The sequence below is a fragment of the Chiroxiphia lanceolata genome, chromosome 2, assembly GCF_009829145.1.
Source record: "Chiroxiphia lanceolata isolate bChiLan1 chromosome 2, bChiLan1.pri, whole genome shotgun sequence".
NCBI lineage: Eukaryota > Metazoa > Chordata > Aves > Passeriformes > Pipridae > Chiroxiphia > Chiroxiphia lanceolata.
The window spans coordinates 19861202-19884127 of NC_045638.1; the positions used below are offsets into that span (position 1 = coordinate 19861202).

Sequence of the window (22926 nt, forward strand, 5' to 3'; positions counted from 1 at the left end):
ATCCATTTTACATTTCTTACTTTGGAAGTCACATTTTTAACAAGCCTCCATGTTAACAGACAATGATGAGCTTCAAGCTACTCTTTAGAACTCTTTCCAGGTATGTACACTGATCCATCAGTCTGACCTATAGCTATATATACATTCAGAGCTGTTTGTATATTTTCAGTGTAGCTGAGGTGATTTCTTGAAAAATATTCAGACTCTTGTTTGGTATTTGGTATAACTTAATGGCAAATCAGCAGATCTGTGTGTACAAACAGTAATTTTTTTTATAAGAAATGATAAAATAGTGCTTCACAATAAGGTGAGGTATTGTCCTGTACTGTGCTTTGCAAGAAGGGAGCACATGCTGTTTCAGTGCATAGAGAGAAGAGAAGTAATTGCATGGATGAAAAGTATTCGTGATGCTAGTGAGTGCAAAGGCACCTCTTTGTGCTCGCAGTATTTTTCCTTATTATTAGAATTTGTTTATTTTCTTATCTTTTCCATGGAGGATTGTCTTTGCAGGGTCTTCTGGAAAGAAACAGTCATCCAAACAGCTGCTGGTATGGGTGGAATTTGATATCCCAGATCTTATAAAAACCCCATCAAAACAAAGCAAGACATACCATTCCAATAAACTGGAGTAGATTGACAGAGCACTGCAACTGACTCAGTGGTACAGACTTGTCCCAGGCTACATGACATAAGTGTGTAGGACAGGGTAGTGTTTGCACCTGTGAACATGGTGCGAGAGCGATAAAACCAAAGTGGAAGTGTAGAGTGATTATGTAGCAAAAGAAATGAAAAATCCTATTCTCTAAAAGCTAATTGCATACTTTCAGCATGTTTGAAATGTGCCTGTCCCTGCCTCCTAGAGGCATCTGTTGAATTCTTGTGTCACTGACACTGCAGCACTGCTGACTGGTGATATAAAGTCGTGACTCAAAGAAAACTTCCTTAAATAAGAAAATGGCTTCTTCAACCTTTTTTTTCAGCCTTTATTTCAACTAATTTATGAAAGAGAGAATGTGTATGAGAGAGAGTGCACATAGTCACAGTACAGAGTGAGTGGGTAGTCACTGTTGGAGGTGTTCAAGTCAGCTCTGAGAGTAGCCATTCATGTAATGAGTCTGCAGGTTGCTCTGGAAGGGGGATGATAATCTTTAGGAAAGTTCAGTATAGTAGTCAGAGTAGATGTTAGAGCAGTCGGTAGCCTCCTGATTAGGGCATTTGCCTGGGATGGGATAAAGCTGGATCAATGGGCCAAGGCCAACAGCATGAGGTTCGACAAGACCAAGTGCCAGGTCCTGCACTTTGGTCACAACAACCCCATGTATCACTCTAGACATGGGGAAGAGTGGCTGGAAAGAGACCCAGCGGAAAAGGGCCTGGGGGTGCTAGTTGACAGTGACTGAACATGTGCCAGAAGTGTGGTCAGGTGGCCAAGAAGGCCAGTGGAATCCTGGCTTGTATAAAATATAGTGTGGCCAGCAGGACGAGGGAAGCTTCCTTCTATACTTGGCACTGGTGAGGACATAGCTGGAGTACTGTATTCAGTTCTGTGCTCCTCACTGCAAGAAAGACATTGATGTGCTGGACCAAGTCCAGAGAAGGGCAATGAAGCTGCTGAAGGACCTGGAGCACAAGTCCTATGATGAGGAGCAGATGAGGGAGCTGAGGTTGTTTATTCTGGAGAAGAAGAGGCTCAGGAGTGACCTTATCACTCTCTACAACTACCTTAAAGGAGATTGTAGCTAGGTGGGGGTCAGCCTTTTCTACCTTTTCTACCAGGCAACCAGTGATAGGATAAGAGGACATAGCCTCAAGTTGCAGCTGGGGAGGTTCAGGTTGGACATCAGGAGGAATATTTTCACTGAAAGGGTTAAGCATTGGAACAGACTGCCCAGGGAGGTGGTGGAGTCACCATCCCTGGAGTTATGCAAGAATTGATTGCAGTGACACTTAGGGCTGTGATCTAGTTTACATGGTGGTGTTTGGTCAAAGGTTGGACTTGATCTTGGAGATCTCTTCCAACCCAAATGATTCTGTGATTGTGTGAAAGCTTTGTTCAAGCTTTTGCTCTAAGCCATGTAGTACAGACTTCTTCCCAAGTCCTCTGTCTTAGCTGAGTAACTGAGAGCTCTCACTCTACTTCCAAATGTAAATATTTAGAGATGTCTTACATTTTGTTCCTATCAACTAGATCACACCCACCCTCACTCTCCCCCGCAAAAGAAGTGAAAAAACCCCCTAGATTGTTTTCCAACCAGAGCTGGTATGTAGGTAGTTGGATGGTTGTTTCCATATGTGCAACAGATCTCATTTTCCTTTCTGTGAGTTGTACAGGTATATAAAAAAAATACTGGCATGAACCACTTGAAACAATAGAAATAGGGGTTTATATTGAATTAAAGACTTCACTATTAGTCAAATCCTAGTTCTTGGAGTAACAGAATTATTTGACTTTAACTTCATTATGAGATTCTGACAGTATGCTAGTCAGACCATACAATCTACATGAGTCTTAGAAGCTCAAAATCCAAGAAGTAAACTAAAGTACTCAAATATGTATTTCTAGCCTTGTATAAAATACTCAAGCTGATATGGTTTTTGCATGCTTGGAAATGACAGTGTGTCCTCATACATGCCTTCTCTCTTTCAAATAGTAGGTAATTTACTTCTCTCTAAAATGTTTCACTTTTTCTTTTATAAGGAATATAATATAAATAGATGCCGCTCCTAACGGTTCAAACCATTGGCTCTGGTCACATTGACACTTATTGGGTGCAGAAATGGTTAACTTTTGTGCTGTGCTAGCAGAGATCTTTATTGTTTCTACATTGTTTTCAAAATGTAAGGACATTTTGTACTACTTCAGGACCATATATCCAAATAGGATATGTGATTAGATTTGTTTCATCCAAATTGTTTAAATACATTTTACATATAGTTTCAGCCTTACTGTTTTATTTGCTTAACATTAATCTCATTAGGCTTAGGAGAAAGAGCACTATTTCATATTCAAAATCTAATTGGAAGTCTTTACATTTAGTAAGAGCGTAGCTTGAATAGATGTCATTCATGGGTACTGTAAAACCTGCATATTGTGTAAAAGTTGTCCTCAGGATGGAGTCCACCTTTTCCATGACTTGGGGCACAGGAAAACTCAGAGAGGACATGCCAGTCTTCTGTATATTGTGAGCTGTGGTTCCTTGTTCAGCTTCACAAGCACCTTAAAACTGAGGACTATTGGAAGCACATTCGATAATCCTGTAGCTGTAGTGTTGGATTTTCTGTCAGCTACCATTAGCTTTCAGAGTTCCTGTTACTCCTGATGAAGCAGGAATCTGTTTTAACACTTGAGAAAAACATAGCACCAGCCTCTCAAAATGTACACTATATGAACTGATAAAAGGGATAAGAATTCTCCTCTTAATGAACCCAGGCTACCCCAATCTTTTGTCTTGAGATTGATGAAACCTCTGTAGCCCATTAGTGTGCCCTCAGATGGTTTAATTACTGCAGTTCAGCTTGTTACTGCATGCATTCGGGGTTGTGGCAGCACTGCTTGTACCCTCAACCTGCAGCAAAATTTAGAGTATTGCAGTATGGCTTCGTTCTCTTTTACTCACAAAAATATCTTTATGTGAACACTGACAAAATTTCAACTGTAATTTTAAAGTTGGATCTAGGCTTTTTAAGGTGTTCTGTCTTCATTTTGGCACTTCTAGAAAAGCACTTGCACCTTCTGACTCTAATTTTGGTGCTCCTTGATAAATCCCTTAAGAAATACTGATATCTGCTGAAGTAAGAAATCCTGAAAATCTGATCATGTATTTTGATGCATTTCAGTGGAGTTTCCTAACTTCTGGAGGTTGGTTTTCTGGACCTATTGAAAAAGTTCAGTACAGAGTGGGTATGCTAGGGATGAATATTTTGCTAGGTAATACCTTCAACATAATTAATGTTTAATAATGTCAGAAAAAAATTAAATACATCTCCATTATGCATCAGTCTTTTTAAGAGAATGCTTTTTAAATACTCTAAACATGAAATAGTATCCCGAGGCATTTGGAAAACTTGGAGAGGTTGCTCCGGAAATATTTTTCTCTTTATTTTAACAATTTTAATACTGCTGTGAAAGCATGCTCATTGTTCTGCTCTCTGTTTATCCTTAGACTAAAGTTAGAAGGACTATTTTTTCCCCCTCTGATAAATGGAAATCACCACTGTAATATTCTGAAATATGTATCTTTACCTGGGCACGGGTTCATGCCATCTTGCTAAGTGAAGTATTTCTGTTGTCGATGTGAATTCTGTCTTCCCTGAGTGGAATACCAGCTTTCCAGTGTTCCCACAGTGATTGCCTTGCAGTATTGATCCTGGGTACATGGATTTCCAGCCTTGGGAATGAGAGAGGATGTTAGCTAGGAGTAAGGAAGTGTCTGTCTTTGGCAACACTAAACTGCCATTAAATAGTTTTGATATCTAAACCTAAACAAAATCTTTCTTTTGTAAAGTGTGATCTTTCTGACAAAACTACACCTAAGTGCAATATAGCATGAGATAAGGCCACTTTAGTGCAAGGTTTCAAACTGTAACACAGGATCATCTGGACTGTGCATTCTTTTCCTAGTGGAGACATTATATTAATAATTTTGCCACTGACGTCAAGGGGAACAGGATGTCACCCTAGATAACAACCTTACTGAAGTCAGTCTTTCTTAATGAAGATTAATTGTGCATCCATACTTGGTGCATACATGTTCAGATATCTTCCTCTGAATGCTTTGGTGTCATGCAGCAAGTCTTGTGCTTCTTTGTATGGTGTTTAGGTGCTTTGTGCTACTAGTAGATCCTTGGGGACAAGTGTGTGATCTCAGAGCATCCTAGGTTGCAGTAGTTTGTAATGCCAGCTAGAAACCAGTGCACTGCCTGTAATGCCCTGAACTGACTATGGAAGAGCAGCTGGAAATGGGATGGCAGGCTGTAGCACACTTGTACCATCCTGTTTCTTCTTAACTATTCATTAATCTACAGGTGGTTATCTAGGGTGGCAATAGCAAAGATGTTTACATGCAGTCCTTAACCTGTGTGTAATGCTAAAAAGGCAACTTTATTTAGTTTATTTCTCCCTTCTCCTTAATTCTCATCCTGTCCAGGAACAGTGTTCTGTATGTTGATTCAATAGGACAGAGTACTTAGCTGTACTGAAGTGACTTGACTTTCACTTCAGAACTGGTTTTGGTTCTTCCTAACAGCAACACCAGGGAAATGAAGAAGAGAGGGATTACTTGTACCAACAGCCAAACTGTGAGAGTTTATGCCTGAGGAGTCTGGAAATAATTTTAGAGAGAGTTGAAATAAATGACCAGGGTAAGCAAAAGGTTGTAAAGTGGCAATTATATGTTGTTTCATGAAGCTTAAAAAAGTAATTAAGCAAACAGAATTAAGACACTCTAATGCTATATTTGCCATGTTATTTGCAATTTAATCTTTTAGTGTGCAAAACCACTGAATTCTTTTACAGTGGACACCCATCTAAATACAAGCACGTAGCTAAGAGTTGCTAGAATAGGAGAAGAACAAGTAAGCATAATTGGTTTTGATCTTCAAATGGATTTGAGCAAAAGACTAATGAAAAGTAGACAACTAATGAGTAAAGACCAAAGTCATTAACAGTAACAATAAGTCAGTAAGATAAAAATTGTTTTCTCCATCTTGCATTAAAATTTGTGTTTTCTAAGACTATGATGTGTGTGGGTTCTTATTTCCCACCCTATGCACCATCCACAATACTCCCAAAGCCTTAAAACTCCACAGAAATCAGCAGAGGTTGGTCATTGCCCATAGTTTCACATTCAGCATTCTGTGCAGTAGTTGTCAGCTGCTTTCTGTATTGTACAAAGGACAGGAGAGCAAGACTTTATTAAAAGACATCTGAAAGACTGTGTGTTGGAGTCTCAGGAGAAAGAGGTCAGGTACACAAGAATAGCTTAGACATGCTTAAGAGTAATTTAAGCACACAGTGTTACTTAAGTCAGGATGTACCACTTAATGTTTATTTTGGAGCCACCAAACATCCAACCTATTAAAAAAAATGCCTGAAGATATATTAGTAAAACTGCAGTCTGCATCCTATTAAAAATATGCTTATGACTGTGGACAAGAAGTATGGGGAAAATGGACAGATTCTTCAGAGGCAAAAGATGCAGTTTTTCAGTCATCTCCTTTGCTGAGTCATCTGCTCTGGTATTTTAGTTAGTTACCTGGTACGTGAACTGCTCGGTTGAGTGGAGGAAAGATGTTAGATGTTAGTGGGAGTGCCAGAGAGAAAATGCAGCTGAAGCTGGAGGCTTGAGAGGAAAAATACGTGACTGATTGGTGTAAGAAACCAGAGAAGGCTTTTAGTCTGGATTAAGGTTTCATAAAATTCATTTATGAAAACAGCTTTGCAGTTAGCAGTTCGTGTCCTATCAGGCTGATCACTTTATCCCAGAGCAGTATTTCTGTTTGCACTCTTCTTTCTGTGTGTTATCTTTTTTATCTTCTTGGTTATGAAGAAGTCATTTGCAGGTCATATTTAGATCTACAGTCCTACAATCTAAATAATAAGCTGTGTACCTGTGTCTGAACACATGTTCTGGGCATGAACTTCAAAAAAAATAAGTCACTCTGACTTGTTGCTTGAAGATGATCTGCTCCTTTTAAGCTTCCACAAGGAGCTATATCAGGTTGATGTTGAAATAGGCTGGTGAAGTGTTGCCTCTCATATGGAGAGAGAAAATATTCTTCATGTCTGTGCTGCCCTTATCCTCCTTTGGTTGCCCCACAGCGTGGAGAATAGCTTCAGGCAGATGTAATTACACCGGCACCCATTCTTCAATGGAGCTTGACTTTTCCCTCCCAAGCTTGTTTGATTTTGCAGTAATTTACAGTCTGTTTGTAAAACTCAGCACTGCTTTGGGAGGAAGATGAGGCCTTTAATTTACTTTGTGTTATATAAAGCATAGGAGTATTTTAATAGCTTAAATTATGAAATACTGTGTTTTGACTCATAGAACACATTGATTTATATTTGCAAAATGAAACAGACTTTTTTGAGGAAATGTTTCTTGAGCCTCTAGCTTCTTTAAAGATTAGGAGATTTCACTGGCCCTACCTACCATATGATTCTCCAAAAATGTTTTAATTTATTAGTCATGTGTTCCATTAGCATAATAAAAGCCTGTGTTAATGTGACCTAGCAGAGCTGTTATCAAACCCATCAAGTGTTGAAGAGGAATGTCTTCTTCAGTGCACTGCAACTGCACAGTGATTCCACATTCTTTATCGTTGCTCAGCAATCTGTCATGCCATTGTAAGGTGCAGAAGTTGCATCCCACAGTTTTCAGCTAAACTGTGAGCACCAGGAGCATGCTGGCAAACTGCCAGAATAAAAACCTGGTTGAAAGGAACAACCCTCAGTCTTGTTTGGTGCTTTCACCTTTCTGTTTGTTTTAAGCCCTTGAACTCCTACCAAAAAAGGAATAAAAATAATTTTAAAAAAATCATAGAATCATTTATGTTGGAAAAGAACATTGAGTCCAAACATTAACCCTACACTGCCAAGTCTACCACTAAACCATATCCCTAAGTGCCACCTCTGCGTCTCTTTTAAATACCTTCAGGAATTGTGACTCCTCCCCCTCACTTCCCTAGGCAGAAGGATGGGTTATTCTCATATGAAGGTGAAATTAGCCTGGTAGTGCTGAGTTGGGTGCTCTGCTCATAAAAAACCAGCACAGCTCTATGCAGGGGTTACTGGAGTCCTCAAAGCAGAATCTTAGTGCAGAGCTGTACAACAGCTTGCAAGCCTCATCTCTCCAAGGTCAGCTGTTTTAGCAGAGCTAATGTTAGAACTGGACATTGCAGTGATACAGCTCACTGCTTGCAGTTACAGAGCTAACTCAGAGGATGTGGAGTTACCTCTAGAGTTAAAAATTGCCAAAGGCAAATCCGTCTGAAAAAGAGGAATAATTTATGTGTCTGTGCAAAATTCAGTTAAGGACCATTTGTTTAATTTGTGGTAATTCCTAAAGGTCCCATGCAGCCTTTGGTTTTTGTGGTCTACAGGAAACAGGACATGTTCTAAATAGTATAAGTATTCTATTAGCTCAACTTCTTCTAAGGAGCATCATTTTTATTTCCCATTCCTCTTTTAAGTGTTTCAGTTTGAAATTTTTTTTGGTAGACATCAGTGATATTTTTGTTTATGAAAATGTTCATGTCAGAGAAATAACTCAGATAAAATAGCCTTAAACTCCACCATAAAGATGTATATTTGTCTCTATGTACTCTTTTGACTGTAGAATATTTTATATATTATGTGTTCAGAGGATTGTACTGCATTTTCTGTACTTGTAAAGTTTCTTTTGCATTATCAGGGTTGGAAAGGAATTAGTTTCATAGTATACATTATTTGGTTGTGGATTCTGTTCTTGATGACTTTTATCTATAAATGACAACAGCTTTTTAAAAAATGTAAATGTTTACTTGCAATTTTGCAAATAGGGTTTGTGTGACTTGCTGCTTTGGTTTTGCTTGAGTTAAGCTGATCAGCTGGGCTTGTGACACCGTGCAAACCTTTAGTTTGAGATTACTAAATTTGGTTAGTCAACAGTAAGGCTCTAGAAGAGCAAGAAGAGGTGAAGAGGCAAAAAATGAAGGAACAAATTCCAGTAGTCAAATAAATACTGGGCTAACACAGAAGTTTGCATATGTGGCCCATGTGTATATAAATATCATAAAGACATTGAGCATAGTACATCCACTGAGTATGCAGAGGTGCAGCTGTTCATGTTGAGGTAACATCTATATCTATTATGGTTGCACGATGATTTAAAAAAAAACTACTGTGGCAAAAAATCTTCCTAGATGAACTCAAACATTCTTCATGAATCATAAGAAATGTTTATTGTGTAATTCTATATTGCTAAATGATTCTAAATCTATATTGCTAGATGATGCTGCACATTTGTGAATAATTTTTGTCTTGTACCTATATGAGCATACACACAGGCAGTCATAAGTGTGCATATATATGTTTGTATACAAAAATGTATATACAGGTTGTATGAATGCATATAAATAACATGCACATATATAGGCAAAATATGTAGACTGTTAATGAAGATGTTTACATGCAACAGAATGCATAACTGTTAAGTAAAGTCAAAATTCACTGATTTTCATATTAAGGAGTTTCAGCCAATATCTTTTAAAGTCAATGGACATCCTTTGCAGGTGTATGTGCAGAACAGATGAATTATAAGTGTACAGTGAAAAAAATGAATGTACAGATGTTCAAATGCAAGCTGAAAATGAGAGTGAAGTTTGTTCATTGTAAATCTGCCATGCTGTGATGAAAGGCAGGTTGGTGAGTTTGTTGTTACAGCCCAGCAGATGTACATCAGAGCTTTTCATTATCTGCAGGTGCATCAGGTTATACCTACTGACAAGACTAATGCTTATTTTTTAACATGGATAGAATGAAAAACAAATTTTTCTTTCTTTCCCTGTAGTGCTAATGTGTGCTCTTTGATGGTGCTTTGATGAATTCTGAAAGTCTTGCTTGAAGTTAATTGTCACCCTTTAAGCTTGTCTTTGTGCTTGCTCTTCTCTTTGAGTAATGATTACTTCTCTGACCCAAGCTAAATACTCAGAGAATAGTTTCTTGTATATTTTTTCGCAGGTGGGAGATAGAACAGCTAAAGCTTTTTGTTTGCTTTCTGAGAATAATTGGTACCTTGCAGAGATGTAGCATATCTTAACGCTGTTTTCCTCTTTAAATGTGAACACATACGTTGTTATTACAGCTCTTCAAAAACATGTCCTTTAGTCAATTGTATTCCAAACACAGTATCCTCATAAGGAGGGGATGGGATGTGTCAGAAAAGAGGCTCTGCCAGGGTACTCTCTGAACAGTCTGGTGGAATTGGATTAGCAAGTTGAGGGAGATAAGATCTGTGTTGTCCATGGAGGTGTGGAGATCTGCATCTCTGACTGACAGTGCAAGAAAAGGAATGAAGTGATGATCAAGTGATCAAGTACTGTACAAAGAAAGCAAACTGGGAAAAGCAGATAAAGGTTGTTTGGGCTGTTTTTTGCTTTTTATTTTCCCCTACTTTGTACTTTTTTTCACTGGAATCATAATGTTTTTGCAACAATACTTGATTAAATGGTTTCAGAGAGAATTGACTTCTTGTTTCGCGTGTCTGTACCCCTTTTAAGGAATGCTACTCTAGGGAAAACAAAGATATTTGAAAGGTTAGAAGTGTCCAAGAAAATTGCATTTTAGTACGAAGAACCTGTGTTGTTTTTTTCTAGCAGTAAAAGAGATGGTTCTGTTTATTAAACTGTGCATACCATATGATGCTTCATATTTTTCCATTTGATTTCCTGTAGGGTGATTTCACTTGGAACAGCATGTCAGGGCGCAGTGTTCGGCTGAAGTCAGTTCCCGTTCAAAGCCTCTCGGAGCTGGAGCGTGCTCGGCTGCAGGAAGTGGCTTTTTATCAGTTGCAGCAGGACTGTGACCTGGGCTGTCAGATTACTATCCCCAAAGGTAAGGGCTTGATAAACTGTCTCTATTCAGATTGCTAAGCCACTGATTTCATATCACGGCATAAACATTAGATTTTTTTTTTTATTCCTCAGATATTGTCTTCTATTTCAGTTTTACTTAAACATAGTCACTGTGTAAAAGTGATGAGTAAAGTTGTTTGTCTGCTGTGTCCAATTCGGGCCACCTGGGGATTGGCTCATCTGATCAAGGACAGATGTCTACAGGGTAGATAATCTAAATCAGACCTATTCATCCTAGGATGTCTTGATACTCAGTTGAGGCAGAAAGGCTTTTCTCACATTTCCTGACATCCAAAAGTAAAGCTCTATGTACATCAGGTAGATCATAGCCTAGAAGTGGCATTTTCACTCTGTATTGCATTGTCTATGAAGGAAGCCAAGTATCACTAGTTCAGATGGAGAGTGAAGATATTTACATCAAATAAGATGAATCCTACCCAAGTTTTCCTAAAGACAGTGGTGTTTATTTCCTAAAGAACAAGTTAATCTTCAGCATAAAACATTGAACTCTTAGGAAGCAGGAGGTTAACTGAAAAGGAGAAGCTCAGCTATTAGAATCCTGATGCAGGATGTGTGTTTAGTTTACTGTGGAAGAGATCTAAACCTCACTAAAACTAATGAGAAAGTTTCTGTTGTTTCCTGTAGGTTAGAGATCAAGCATAGCATAGACAACTGTTGTGCAGTCATCTGCAAATCTGGCTTTCTTGTTGTTTCTTTGCAGTTGGGATTCAGGGATCACTGAATTCTCACCTTTGGCTATGAGCAGAGGTGCTGTGTGCCACAAGACCAATTTTCTAATGAGTCAAAGTTAAGCAGGAAAAAAGTCATCCAGTCCATGAAAATAATGATGTGGGAAAGAAAAAATGTGACAGAGACAGGCTTGTGTATTCATCAGCTCTTCAGCATCTGCAGAAAAGTCCTGCCAAAACCAACAAAGTCCAACTTACCAATTACAGCAAGGCATCAGTTTGTAGTGAGATGGATTTAATCAACTTCTTCAAGTCCCACCAGCTCCCCTGGTGCCTCAAAAAACATTTGATCGATAGGACAACAATTTTACAGGATATTCATAGGAGGAACTGGATCACTAAGGGCACTGCAATAACTTCTGACAGTCTGAACTGCCACAGGCAGTTCCAGTGGGAGATGAAGATACACAAATGGAGGTAATACCATCGAAGACAATAGAGTATACATATTCATAGAATAATAGATTAGCTTCATTTGGAAGGTACCGTAAAGGTCATCTAGTCTAACTCCCCTGTATACATAGATAGATAGATATATATATATATATACACACATACCTGGTCTAAATACCTAGTCTAAATCTACCCTCTTTTGGGTTAAAAATATTATCCGTTGTCCTGTTGCAACAGACCCTACTAAAAAGTCTGCCTCCATCTTTCTTATAAGCCCCCCTTTCATTACTAAAAGGCTGCAGAGTCTTCTCTCTCTGAGCTGAACAACCCCAACTCTGTCAGTCTGTCTCTGTAGAAGTGCTCCAGCTCACTGATCATTTTTATGATCCTCCTCTGGACCTGCTCTAACAGGTCCATGCCTTTCTTGTGCTGGGGACCCCAGGGCTGGATGCAGCACTCCAGGTGGCGTCTCACCAGAGCAGAGTAGAGGGACAGAACCATGTCCCTCAACCTGCTGGCCACACTACTTTTGATGCAGCCTAGGATGTGGTTGGCTTTCTGGGCTGGGAGCACACACTGTCAGCTCATGTCCAACCTCTCATCCACCAGCATCCCCAAGTCCTTCTCTTCTTGGTAGGGCTACTTCGAATTCATTCAGCTCCAACCTGTATGGATGCTGGTGGCTGTCCAGATCCAGGTGCAGGACCTCATTGGGTTTCCATGGGCACACTTCTCGAGCTTGTCCAGGTCCCTCCTGATGGCAACGCATCCCTCAGGTGTGTCAGCTGCAAATTTTCGGAGGGTGCACTTGGTATCACTGTCTGTGTCACTGATGAAGATGTCAGGCAGTGTTGGTCCCAATATGGTGCCCTGAGGGACAGCACTTGTCACCCGTGTCCATCTGGGCATTGAGCCATGTTCAGAAACTTTGAGCTGTGAAGGGTGAGTACTACTTTTGTGTTCTTCTTGCTGTTTCCTCCTGGGACTGCCATGAAAGGCCAACCATCTGGGGAATCTTTCAGATTTGAATCACACACAAGAACAGTTTTTGTTTTCACCGCACATATATACATGGATAAATGTATAACATGAAGTTAATTTTAGATATATTGAGTCTGAAAAGTGTAATTTTAAGCATAAAAACTAAATAAGAATATAAATTCTTGTTAAACATCTTAAAATAAAAGGTATTTCACAAAGTTAGGAGCTCTGGACTCCTGTTTTATCTCTGCTACTGGCCTCATCATTTCATGTATCTTTTGGTTCAGTTTGAATGGGAAGTATTCAGTTCTGCTCTTCAGGTTAGAGGTACCGGTGAGATTATTGATAAGAGGTAAATCATTTCATGTTTACATTCTTACTTTGAATGACCAGATTATGAATTTTTCTGTATTCTAAGGTGTGGAGAGTGAAGGAATAGCTGTTACAATTGAATTTTAAAATGTTGTAGTACCATCTACTGAAGGCAATGAAGGTACATCTAGTTTTTAACTGTCCATCCTGTTTCTAAGTCTGTCACCAATTTTGACAATAGGTATAAATAATATTTTGCAATAGGTATATACAATAATCATACTGTCAGTCCATCATGCTGCATGTGTGCTGGTGCTTTGGTAGGAGAATAAGAATCTGCTATATTCTTAAATTATTACAGATTGACTTAGGCCCTCTGCAGAGACACTCTGAAGTCCACCTCATGTACCCATCATTTTTGAATGGTGGGGAATGAAAACGTATGGTAAGAGATTACAGGTGACCATCCAGTTGATCTGCTAACATCACAGGACTGTGTAGATGGAGAATTCAAGTTTTATCAGTGTGAAACTGGCTTGGGCACTTTGGGCATGCAGGAATACAAATAAAATAAAACTCTATCACAGGCATTTGTGCCTCAAGTTAAAAACAGACTGAAGGCTGTTAAACATTTTCTGTTTAAAAAACCAAACCCACAGCAGTGAGATGTAGAACTATTACTGTCTGTTTGAGAGAGCTGGAGGAGCTCTCTAGGTCTGGAGATATCCAGAAAAATGAAAGATGTACTCTACAACTCTCTTCTACGTCAGAAAATGCCATATGAAAATATTCGTGAGTAGAGGTTAGTGGAACAATTTATGTATTGGAAAATTTAGAAAGCTGTTTTAAAAGTTGGATGTCTTTGACTATTCTTCAAAACTTGCTGGAAAATGACATTAGAACATACATGCCTGCTGGACATTTGCTTCCTGCAGGCATTTGAGTATTTACATTTACTTGCATAAGTACTGTAAAAAGTAAAAATTTATTGTTCTTGGGTAACAAGTGTTTGCTCCAAACATGCATGTGTGGAACATTAGTCAGAGTATAGAAGCATCTGCCTTATCGTTACAACCACAGCGATGTTGTTACTGGTTGCTTCTTCATAATGTTTTGGTCTTCCCATGCTCAGAAGGCCCCTTTGTCACAGCAAGTGCAACTAACACTTCCAGGACACATCTGGCTATTCCCACACTTGTAGAGGAACTCACAGGTAATCCCTCTCCTTCATGGTATTGCAGCCATTACCATTAATGAAGAACATTACTAACATCTCCTAGTAAAACATCCTGTGGTTGCAGAGAAGGGACCACCTCCCACAAGAATTTCTTTAACCAACATGTCATTTCAAATATGCTACAGTTACACTGCAGTAGGTAATTAGAATAAATTCAAGTTAAGGGTTAGTATTTTTATATGTATGATAGAGATGCCTCAGATTTATTTCTTGTTCTCTTGTTTTCCTGTCTCATATATTCAGATTCTGTAATCATCATCTTTTTTGCTCCTGTGTCACTCCTGCATTCGCCACCAGAAACTAGACCAAGAATCATTTATCCTCTCTGGGTTAATGTGTTAAGTTGCAAGGTGCTACAGGCTGGGGACAGAGTGGCTGGAGAGCAGCCAGGCAGAGAGGGACCTGGGAGCTTGAATTGACAAGAAGCTGAACATGAGCCAGCAGTGTGCCCAGGTGGCCAAGAAGGCCAATGGCATCCTGGCCTGGATCAGGAACAGTGTGGCCAGCAGGACCAGGGAAGTGATTCTTCCCCTGTACTCAGCGCTGATGAGGCCACACCTCGAGTGCTGTGTCCAGTTCTAGGCCCCTCAGTTCAGGAAGGATATTGAGGTGCTGGAGCAGGTCCAGAGAAGAGCAACGAGGCTGGTGAAGGGTCTGGAGCACAAGTCCTATGAGGAGAGGCTGAGGGAGCTGGGGCTGTTCAGCCTGGAGAAGAGGAGGCTCAGGGGAGACCTCATCACTCTCTACAACTCCCTGAAAGGAGGTTGTAGCCAGGTGGGGGTTGGTCTCTTTTCCCAGGCAGCTATCAGTAAGACAAGAGGGCATGGTCTTAAGCTGTGCCAGGGGAGGTTTAGGTTAGATATTAGAAAGAATTTCTTTACAGAGAGGGTAATCAGACATTGGAATGGGCTGCCCAGGGAAGTGATGGATTCTCCGTCCCTGGAGGTTTTTAAGATGAGACTGGATGTGGCACTTAGTGCCATGGTCCAGTAACCGTCAGCGGTAGTGGATCAAGGGCTGGACTTGATGATCTCGGAGGTCCCTTCCAACCCAGCTGATTCTATGATTTTATGATTCTAGGATGGTGGCATTTCCAGGCAGAGTATTACACGGTTTCTTACTCTGTGCAATACAATTACTCTGTGCAAGATTTTTAATTTAGTATCTGATGTTTTGAATGGTACAACAGTACCATTCTGGTGATGCTCCTTTACAGTTCCTATTTAGAACATACTGTGTTTTTTTCTCATTTTAGGGAAATAAATCTTCTCTTTGTAATGGGAGAAAACAAAGGTGATGGATTTCACTTTAGGTGTGCTTACATTTTGGTGACATTTCAATTCTTTGTGTGTCACGGTACACAAGTAGTGAGAAAAACTAAGCTTTTAGAGCAGGTCTTCACAAAAAAGTGGTAAGTCAGATGGCTTTTATGGGGTTTACAGTTGGACTAGATGACCTTGAAGGTCTCTTCCAACCTTGATGATTCTGTGACATTTGGGTAGAGAGAAGGTAATCTTTAACTTTACTGCCAAATCTCGTTTCATTCATTTAGTTGTAATGAATATGATCTAAGGTTGGGTTTAGAAGCCTAAATGCAGTCCCAGTCATTCAAGAGAAGGTATTACTGATGCTGCTTGAACATATGCTGGTGTACGTTTTTCCATGCAAGATTTGTAGCTCATTCCACCGGGCATATGACACTGTGCATCTGCTCAAATGAAGTGAGCCATTGTCTCCTGTACAACTTGTAAGGTAAATTTGAAGGAGCGGGGCTGGATAAGTGTGTGATTACAGACTGGGAGCTGAGACAACCCCATCTCTGAAATGAAAGAAAACGCAGTTGGGCTTTCTGAATTTTTACTCTTCATTTGTGCACTTTGCCCCCAGTACATTCCAGTTAAGCTCCGAATAAAAATGGGAATTCAGTTACACATTCTCTCCTTCTTGTTTATTTTGGCAGGGAGTAGCTCTTTGGATCTGTTTTTTGCTTACATTACTCGCCATTGTATTTCTTGATTCATTTTCCTTAACACTGAGAGTGACTGTGATTTTTATCTGGGCTTGCATTTTTTGTGAGGGCTCCAAACTGCTCATTGTTTTTAATCACTGACCATGTTATATACTTTATAGGTTGTTGCAGCAGTGGAAAACATCTAAGTAAACTGTAGCATATACATTGTGGAGCTATGGGCTTATAGTGATGCCAACTCAAAAGCATCCAGTCTGTATCTTTTAAGTGAAGAGGCTTATTACCACCCCTCTTAATGCCAACTTCTGCTGATTGTTCTCATATAAATACTGTCTCCTATATGGTCCTTTACACTGAATTAGTAAGTCTTGGATATACTGTATCAGACTGGTCAGAGGTAAAAACTGTTTATCTTTCTGATTTTCAGGTTGAAACTTCCCTCCTGTGCCCTCCAATTCAAATTTTTCATGGAAACATGTATTTTTCCGAGGATTTTTTTTCCTCCCTGGAAAACAAAACCCAATATCACTCAGTCTGGAAAAAAAAAAAGAAAATAAAATTGACTTAATGTTTTAAGCTAGAAGAAGTCCCAGCTGCTACAGGGTAAAGGTTGTAAGACACAGCCTTGCACTCTGCTACACAGGCATTTGTCAAAGTGAAGGTGACAGGAGCTTTTACAGGCAGAGAGATAAGAAAGCAAATAGAAAACTTCTATTTTTTTTTTTTTTCTCCCAGTAAGGAAATTTGCTGAAATTTTTCATTTTTTCTTTTTCCCAAATTCAACTTTGTGCCACTGTTGAGACAAGAACTAAATGGAAATACATGAAGCTTGCAAGAACATGGTTTTCCAACATTGGAACAGGGAAAATAATTTACTATCTTCAAAACTTAAAAAGTTTGTAGAACCCTATTTCTTTTTTAATTTTTGCTATGAGGCATTTTTTTTTTTAATAGAAGACTGCGCAGTGCTCAGCAAATTGATTTCCAAGATTTTCTTGTATCACATACCAGGTTTTACTTGTCTGTTTACATCAGGAAAACTTTATTCAACATATCTATTTCGTCAGTTAAAGACAAGCTAATATGTTTAAAAGGAAATGTTTTTGCTGATTACAAAACTCACTGCAAACAAAAAAAGTTTGTCTTTTTACTAAACAGTATTCTGGTAAATAGCTAGGAGCTTTGGTTGAACAGCAGCATGCATTTTCTTCAGTGCTATATGAACACAGAACAGAAGGAGAAAATGCTCTAAGCTTCTTGGGGAAATCAGTGCCACTGCTAAATGTAAACATGGAAAAATGAGTGTATAACTCAGCACGTTTAAAAGAAAGATTTGTGTAACTTCTGAAAATCTACCTATTGTGTAGGTGTATTTTGTGAAGGGGGAGAAAGGGAATGGAGGTAGGGATGGATGTTGAAGGAATGCTTTGCTGTAGAGCTTGTTGGGCAGGATAGGCAGGAGTCTTTCAGTTTCCTTCACAATGAAGGGAAGAGATCTTGCTGAAATTCCTGAGATAAATAGGGAAATACTACAATCCACATTTTCATTTACAAATGTTGTGAGACATAGTTACTGGAGATGGAGTCATGACCAGAGTTCTTCACTATTAGGGCACTTGCTTATTTAGATGCTGACTCTGGTGGATTTGGGGTACTGCTCTTAAAAATTCAGATCCAGAGACTGCTGCATGTATATATTTGATGATAAGTCCCATTGAACTTAGAAATTATTTCTGAGACAAAAAAAATCCTATCTAATGTCATTTTCTTAGTAGTACACTTGAAATAGCTATTGATTTTAAGTACATATAAATATATTTGGTATTTTGTCTGTGTTAGTGTTACACATGGATATCTCAGCTTTCATTTAAAAACATTGCTCATGACCATTGGCTCTATTGAAAGGTTGAGACATGTGGCTGAGAGAACCAGTGTTGGGAAGCAAAATACGCATACAGAGGCTCTAAAACATTTTGCAAAATTAGGTGTATTTGATTTTTTTTTTCCTAAATCTTTGTGAGAACACTAGTGTAACAGAGGTATTCTTGATTGTGTCCTGCCAAATTTGTCTTTAGTACTTGATGTAGTACTGACCCTTTGATTCACAACTAGGCTGTTCTGTACTTCGCAAATAATCTACGTAACTGTCTGGTGATTCTACAGTGACTTAAGAATTTGTGCTTTACTATAGTTCAAAGCCAAAGAATAAATACCAATAAATATATCCCATGTGAAAAGCTTTTGAACCTTTATAGAGTACTGAATTGCAGTTTCCATGTTCTACTTGCCTTTGGCAGAGCTTTGCCAGCATGTAACAGGAATATAATGTGTATTCTTCTGGTATACTTATTTAAAAATTTCATTTGAAAGTCGACCTTATTTCTGTTATCTTGTGTGTTTTGCTCCTTTCAAAAATGCATTAGGGAAGTGTTCCTGATGATTTCTTCTTGCCTTAGGTAGAAAAGTTTTCTACAGTTTTTTCAGAGGCATTATTTAAGTAGAGTTGTTGTGGTTGGTACCAGAAGTGTAATGTCTCTAAATACTGATTAGAAAAGATAAAGTGACTCCAAATGGATTTATTTTATCAGAGCTTTGGTACTATATATGTCTCTGTATTAGGCTTTTACACTGAAAAGGCTACCTTGAGATTTAATGAAGACCTAATCTCTTGCTGAAGGTTTTTAAGAATAGATTAGACAAATGTCCATGTGACTCTATTTCTGTGCAGGAAGTTGACCTAAGTGTTCTCTGCAGAGCTCCTCATGTCTTTTATCTGTGTGGTTTACATTTTCAACACCTGTTCCTGTTTATTAATAAAAAAGTATGTAAGCTAGATGATTGATGATACAAAGGACAAGTAACTATTACAAAGAGACATCGTTAGAAAGAAGCTCCGTTGATTGTAGTTTTCAAAGGGATATCATCTCAGTTATTGGGGCCACCAGCCTGTCCAGGGAGAGACCTACTTCACCATGATTTCACTCCCTTGTGCTGAGGGCTTCTCTCTCATTTAATTTCTTCATCAATGCTCTGAGCAGGAGTATTGTAATGGACTAGTTTAATTAGACCTGGATGCTGTGAACCATCTCTGTGACCACTGGTGGGACTCCTGAATTCCTGCATGAGGGGAATTTCCTCTTCATTTGAAGAGCTCAACCAATGTTCCCACTGACAGCAACCTGGGGGGAAAGATCTGAGTGAGATGTAAAGAAACTTGGTTGCTACTTCACCTGCCAGTACAGGCGTGCAGGCCACTTTATTGGTACTCAGTAAGTCCAATGCCAGTTCCATGGTGGCAATTGTATGTCTATTCTGCCCCTAGCCCACCCTGTACTGTGGGGATTAAAGCTAATTTTCCTTCTTATTAAACAAAAAAAAGATGATATTTTGACTACCAACAGCATCAAACTACTCTATTCCCTCCATATTATAAGATTACTTTTTATTTAGGTTATTGATGCCAGGAGACAGTCAATTTTCCCCTGCCCACAGTGGGCTGAATGCAGTTTTAGAGCTGTTATTTGTAGTTTTCCTATCTCAAATTATAGCATCAAGGCTTCTGTTTGGTGTTCTGAATTTTTTTCAGTACATCTAAAATATTTTCATTGACTGTAGTTGTTTTCATGTATTAGTGTAGACAGTTTTTGACCTGTTTTAGTGTTGACAGTTTATTCATCAGTTATAAAAGCACTCCAAGAAGGAAATGTTGTTCAGTCCTTCTCAAAGCTTTTAAGCCTCTGCCCATCATTGTGGTTTCTGAGTGTCTTCCACTTAGAGAGAAGGGCAGCAGCAAGGTCCCTGACGTACCACAGTCAGTTTAAGTCTGGAACTTGCCTACCTTTTGAGTTTAGAAACTCTTGTCACACTGTAGATACTGCTATAGTATGAAAAAGTAGTGTCTGTATTTTGTCTTGCACCTGCTACTTGACATTATTATTTCATGAATCCTGTCATCAGTGTCAATATAGCAAATATGCCCTGAAGCATAGAAGGAGTGGTTCCCTCTAATTTCAGTATGCCTAGACACATTTTTTGCTTCCAGTATTGACACGAGGCATGTGCTCCATCAAAAGACCTGGCCCATTCTCTCAGGGTTGTTTTTTTTAAAAGGATTTTGTTGGGGGGTGGGGTTGGGGTTTTGGTTAGGCTGTTTGTTTGGGGGTTTTATTATTATTTTATTAGATTACTATGGCTTGGGATTTCTTATGACACAGAAAATCCTACACCAATGTAGGTACTGAAGCAAGCAGACCTTTTTATGAAGTGAGAATCCGAGCCTGTCTATGCACAGGGAAGTCAGACCTGACATTCTGCATCTTTATCTGTTCTCCCTTTCCAGGCATTTACCTGCTTTTTGCTGCTCTCCACTGACAGCTGCAAAAGGGTATGCAAAGGCATTTGACCCATCCTTTGTAATCCTCTAAAGGCTGCCAGGTAGTTTTGCATGCTTGTTTTGAGTTATTTCCATTGTCCCTTCTATGTATGGCAGCAGCAGCCGTTTTCCTCATTCTAGCATAAAAAGGGGTTTAAGCAACTATTTATTTTCATGTCAAAATGAGTTGTTTTCCTTAGGTCCAGCTGAAGATTTAGCAAGTGCAAATCAGCTCTTAAACAATTATAATTTAGTGTTATGATTTTTCATTTATTCTAAAACTCACTAAGTATCTTGTTCCTCAGAGTAATGCAGCCATTTTAAATGTATTGTTAGTTTAAAAGTATTTAAATTATGTAAACTACGTGTGCTTTCATTCAATAACGTCAAAATAACTGAAGAGATTTTTTTTCCCAACTTTTCCAACACAATTATCTCTACTCAAGAGTCCAAATGCAAAAAGGTTAAAGAATACATTAAACAAAAAAAAAATCAAATTAAAAAGGAAAATAGGGAAATTTGTTCTTAGTTTTGGTGTGGTGGTTTGAAGAATTCTGAAACTATATTAAAGATTCTGTTATTTTAAGGATATTTATACACCACATGCACAAACTGAAGGCAGGCATCCTCTTTGTACTCCCTTAAGTGTTTCTTCTGGTGCAGTTGTGCCCTGTTCATCTGTTAGACCTGAAATTTCCTGCACAGCAGGGGTGCAGTGGCCTGGGGAAGGCCTGGAAAGCTGCTCCTTCCTGGTTCTTCTTCTCAAAGGGGTGGGCTCTGCTGACATCCCCTCCCTCCAGCTGTGGCTTCTGCAGCCCTGACCTCTCTCCAGAGCCCAAATCCCTTATTCCCTGTCTCCTAAGGTTTGATTCTCACTTTTAGGGTACGTTGCACCTGCATTTACCCACCAGTTAATGCAAGTCCTTCATGACAAAGAATCATGAAAGAACATATTTGAAAATACAAAAGTAGTTATTTTATTCACACATATATACTTGGAGACTAATTAAATCCTTAAATGCACTGGGGAAGGTGTAGGCAAGTAGGGTGGGAATGTCATGTGTTTTTATGATTCCTCTAGCCACAGGAATTGAGTAGCATTCATCATCTGAATTAGAACATTACCCAAAGTAAGTTGTTTTGGTTTGATTTTTTGTGGGGTGTTTTTTGGGTTTGCTTTTTGGCTTTTTTTTGTTTTGGTTTGGTTTTGGGTTTTGTTTGTTTGTTTGTTTGTTTAAGAAGAGTTCACACCTATCTGGTTACAGTTACAGTCTAAATCTGTATCCTGCTGTTTTCTAACATGCAACACTTTTTGTTCAGCAAGTTGGGACATGGCTCTTTCTGATAGAAATAGACACTGAGAGTAAGTTTCAATAGAAATGGTGCATTTTTCTAGATTTCATCCTAGTTTGGAACTACACTTTTTAGATTTGTTTTCCTAAAAGACATGACAGTCTACTGATATTATGTTCAACTAGTATAAATTGATATATCACCTTTGCCTTCAGAATAGCTGTGCAGTATCAACAAATGTGCATCAAAAATTTATTAATACCTGGCAAGCAAATTATGAAGGATTGTTTTTTTGTTTTTTAAATTTATACCAGAACTATTGGAAGTTATTGTAAAGTGTTATTTCATTAACAAAGCTGAGGTTCCTGTGGGAATGCAGCTCTCTTTTCAAGTAGGTGAGGTTTCCAGCAGTTTTGCCTTCTAGGCAGGTTCCACGGCAACGTATGAATACTTCATAGATAAATAGTTCAATTTATATACCAGTATGGCTTAATTCTTACTGTTCTGCATTTAAAACTTGTGTATAATGAGGTTTTAAACTTCTAGCATCTGCATCACTTAAACCTGTGCAGCTGGACTTTGTAATTCCTCTGGGTTTAATTTTAACAATCAGAAATGCCTTAGCCCAAAGGGACTGATGCCTAGGTCTGAAGAAGATGCACTGACTGCAGATTACCAGAGAGTCTCCTGGAATGTAGAAGAAGAGAATGAAAAGCTCATTTTTGTGTGATGGTTGTGGGTTTTTTTAAGTAGTGGTATTGTATACACTGCGTGTTGCTGAGAATGTTGTTTTCTGCAGTCAGCTTTCTCCAGACCTCAGCTGGTTTCTCACTGTTGCCCTTAGAAGGGTTGGATCAGGCAGTGCTCCTGCCCAGGGCTGCCTGGTCCTGCCTGTGCACAGCTCATGGAGAGGTACAGTCCTTCTCCTGAGGAACCAGCTTTGACTTCAGCTTTGCCCTTTTCACACTGTTTCTTTTGCCATAAGCACATTCATCAGGAACTTCCCAGA

The 22926-nt window shown here is 39.0% G+C and overlaps 1 protein-coding gene across 6 annotated transcripts in view; it reads left to right on the top strand.

Annotated features, from left to right (window-relative positions):
- Nucleotides 1–22926, top strand: part of ARHGAP6 (Rho GTPase activating protein 6) — a 322836-nt gene that overhangs the window by 251134 nt on the left and 48776 nt on the right. For all 6 annotated transcript variants that reach the window (XM_032679819.1, XM_032679817.1, XM_032679814.1 and 3 more), the window contains exon 2: nucleotides 10432–10591. In XM_032679819.1, coding sequence (XP_032535710.1) covers nucleotides 10432–10591 — 160 coding nt within the window. The remainder of the gene's footprint in view (nucleotides 1–10431; nucleotides 10592–22926) is intronic.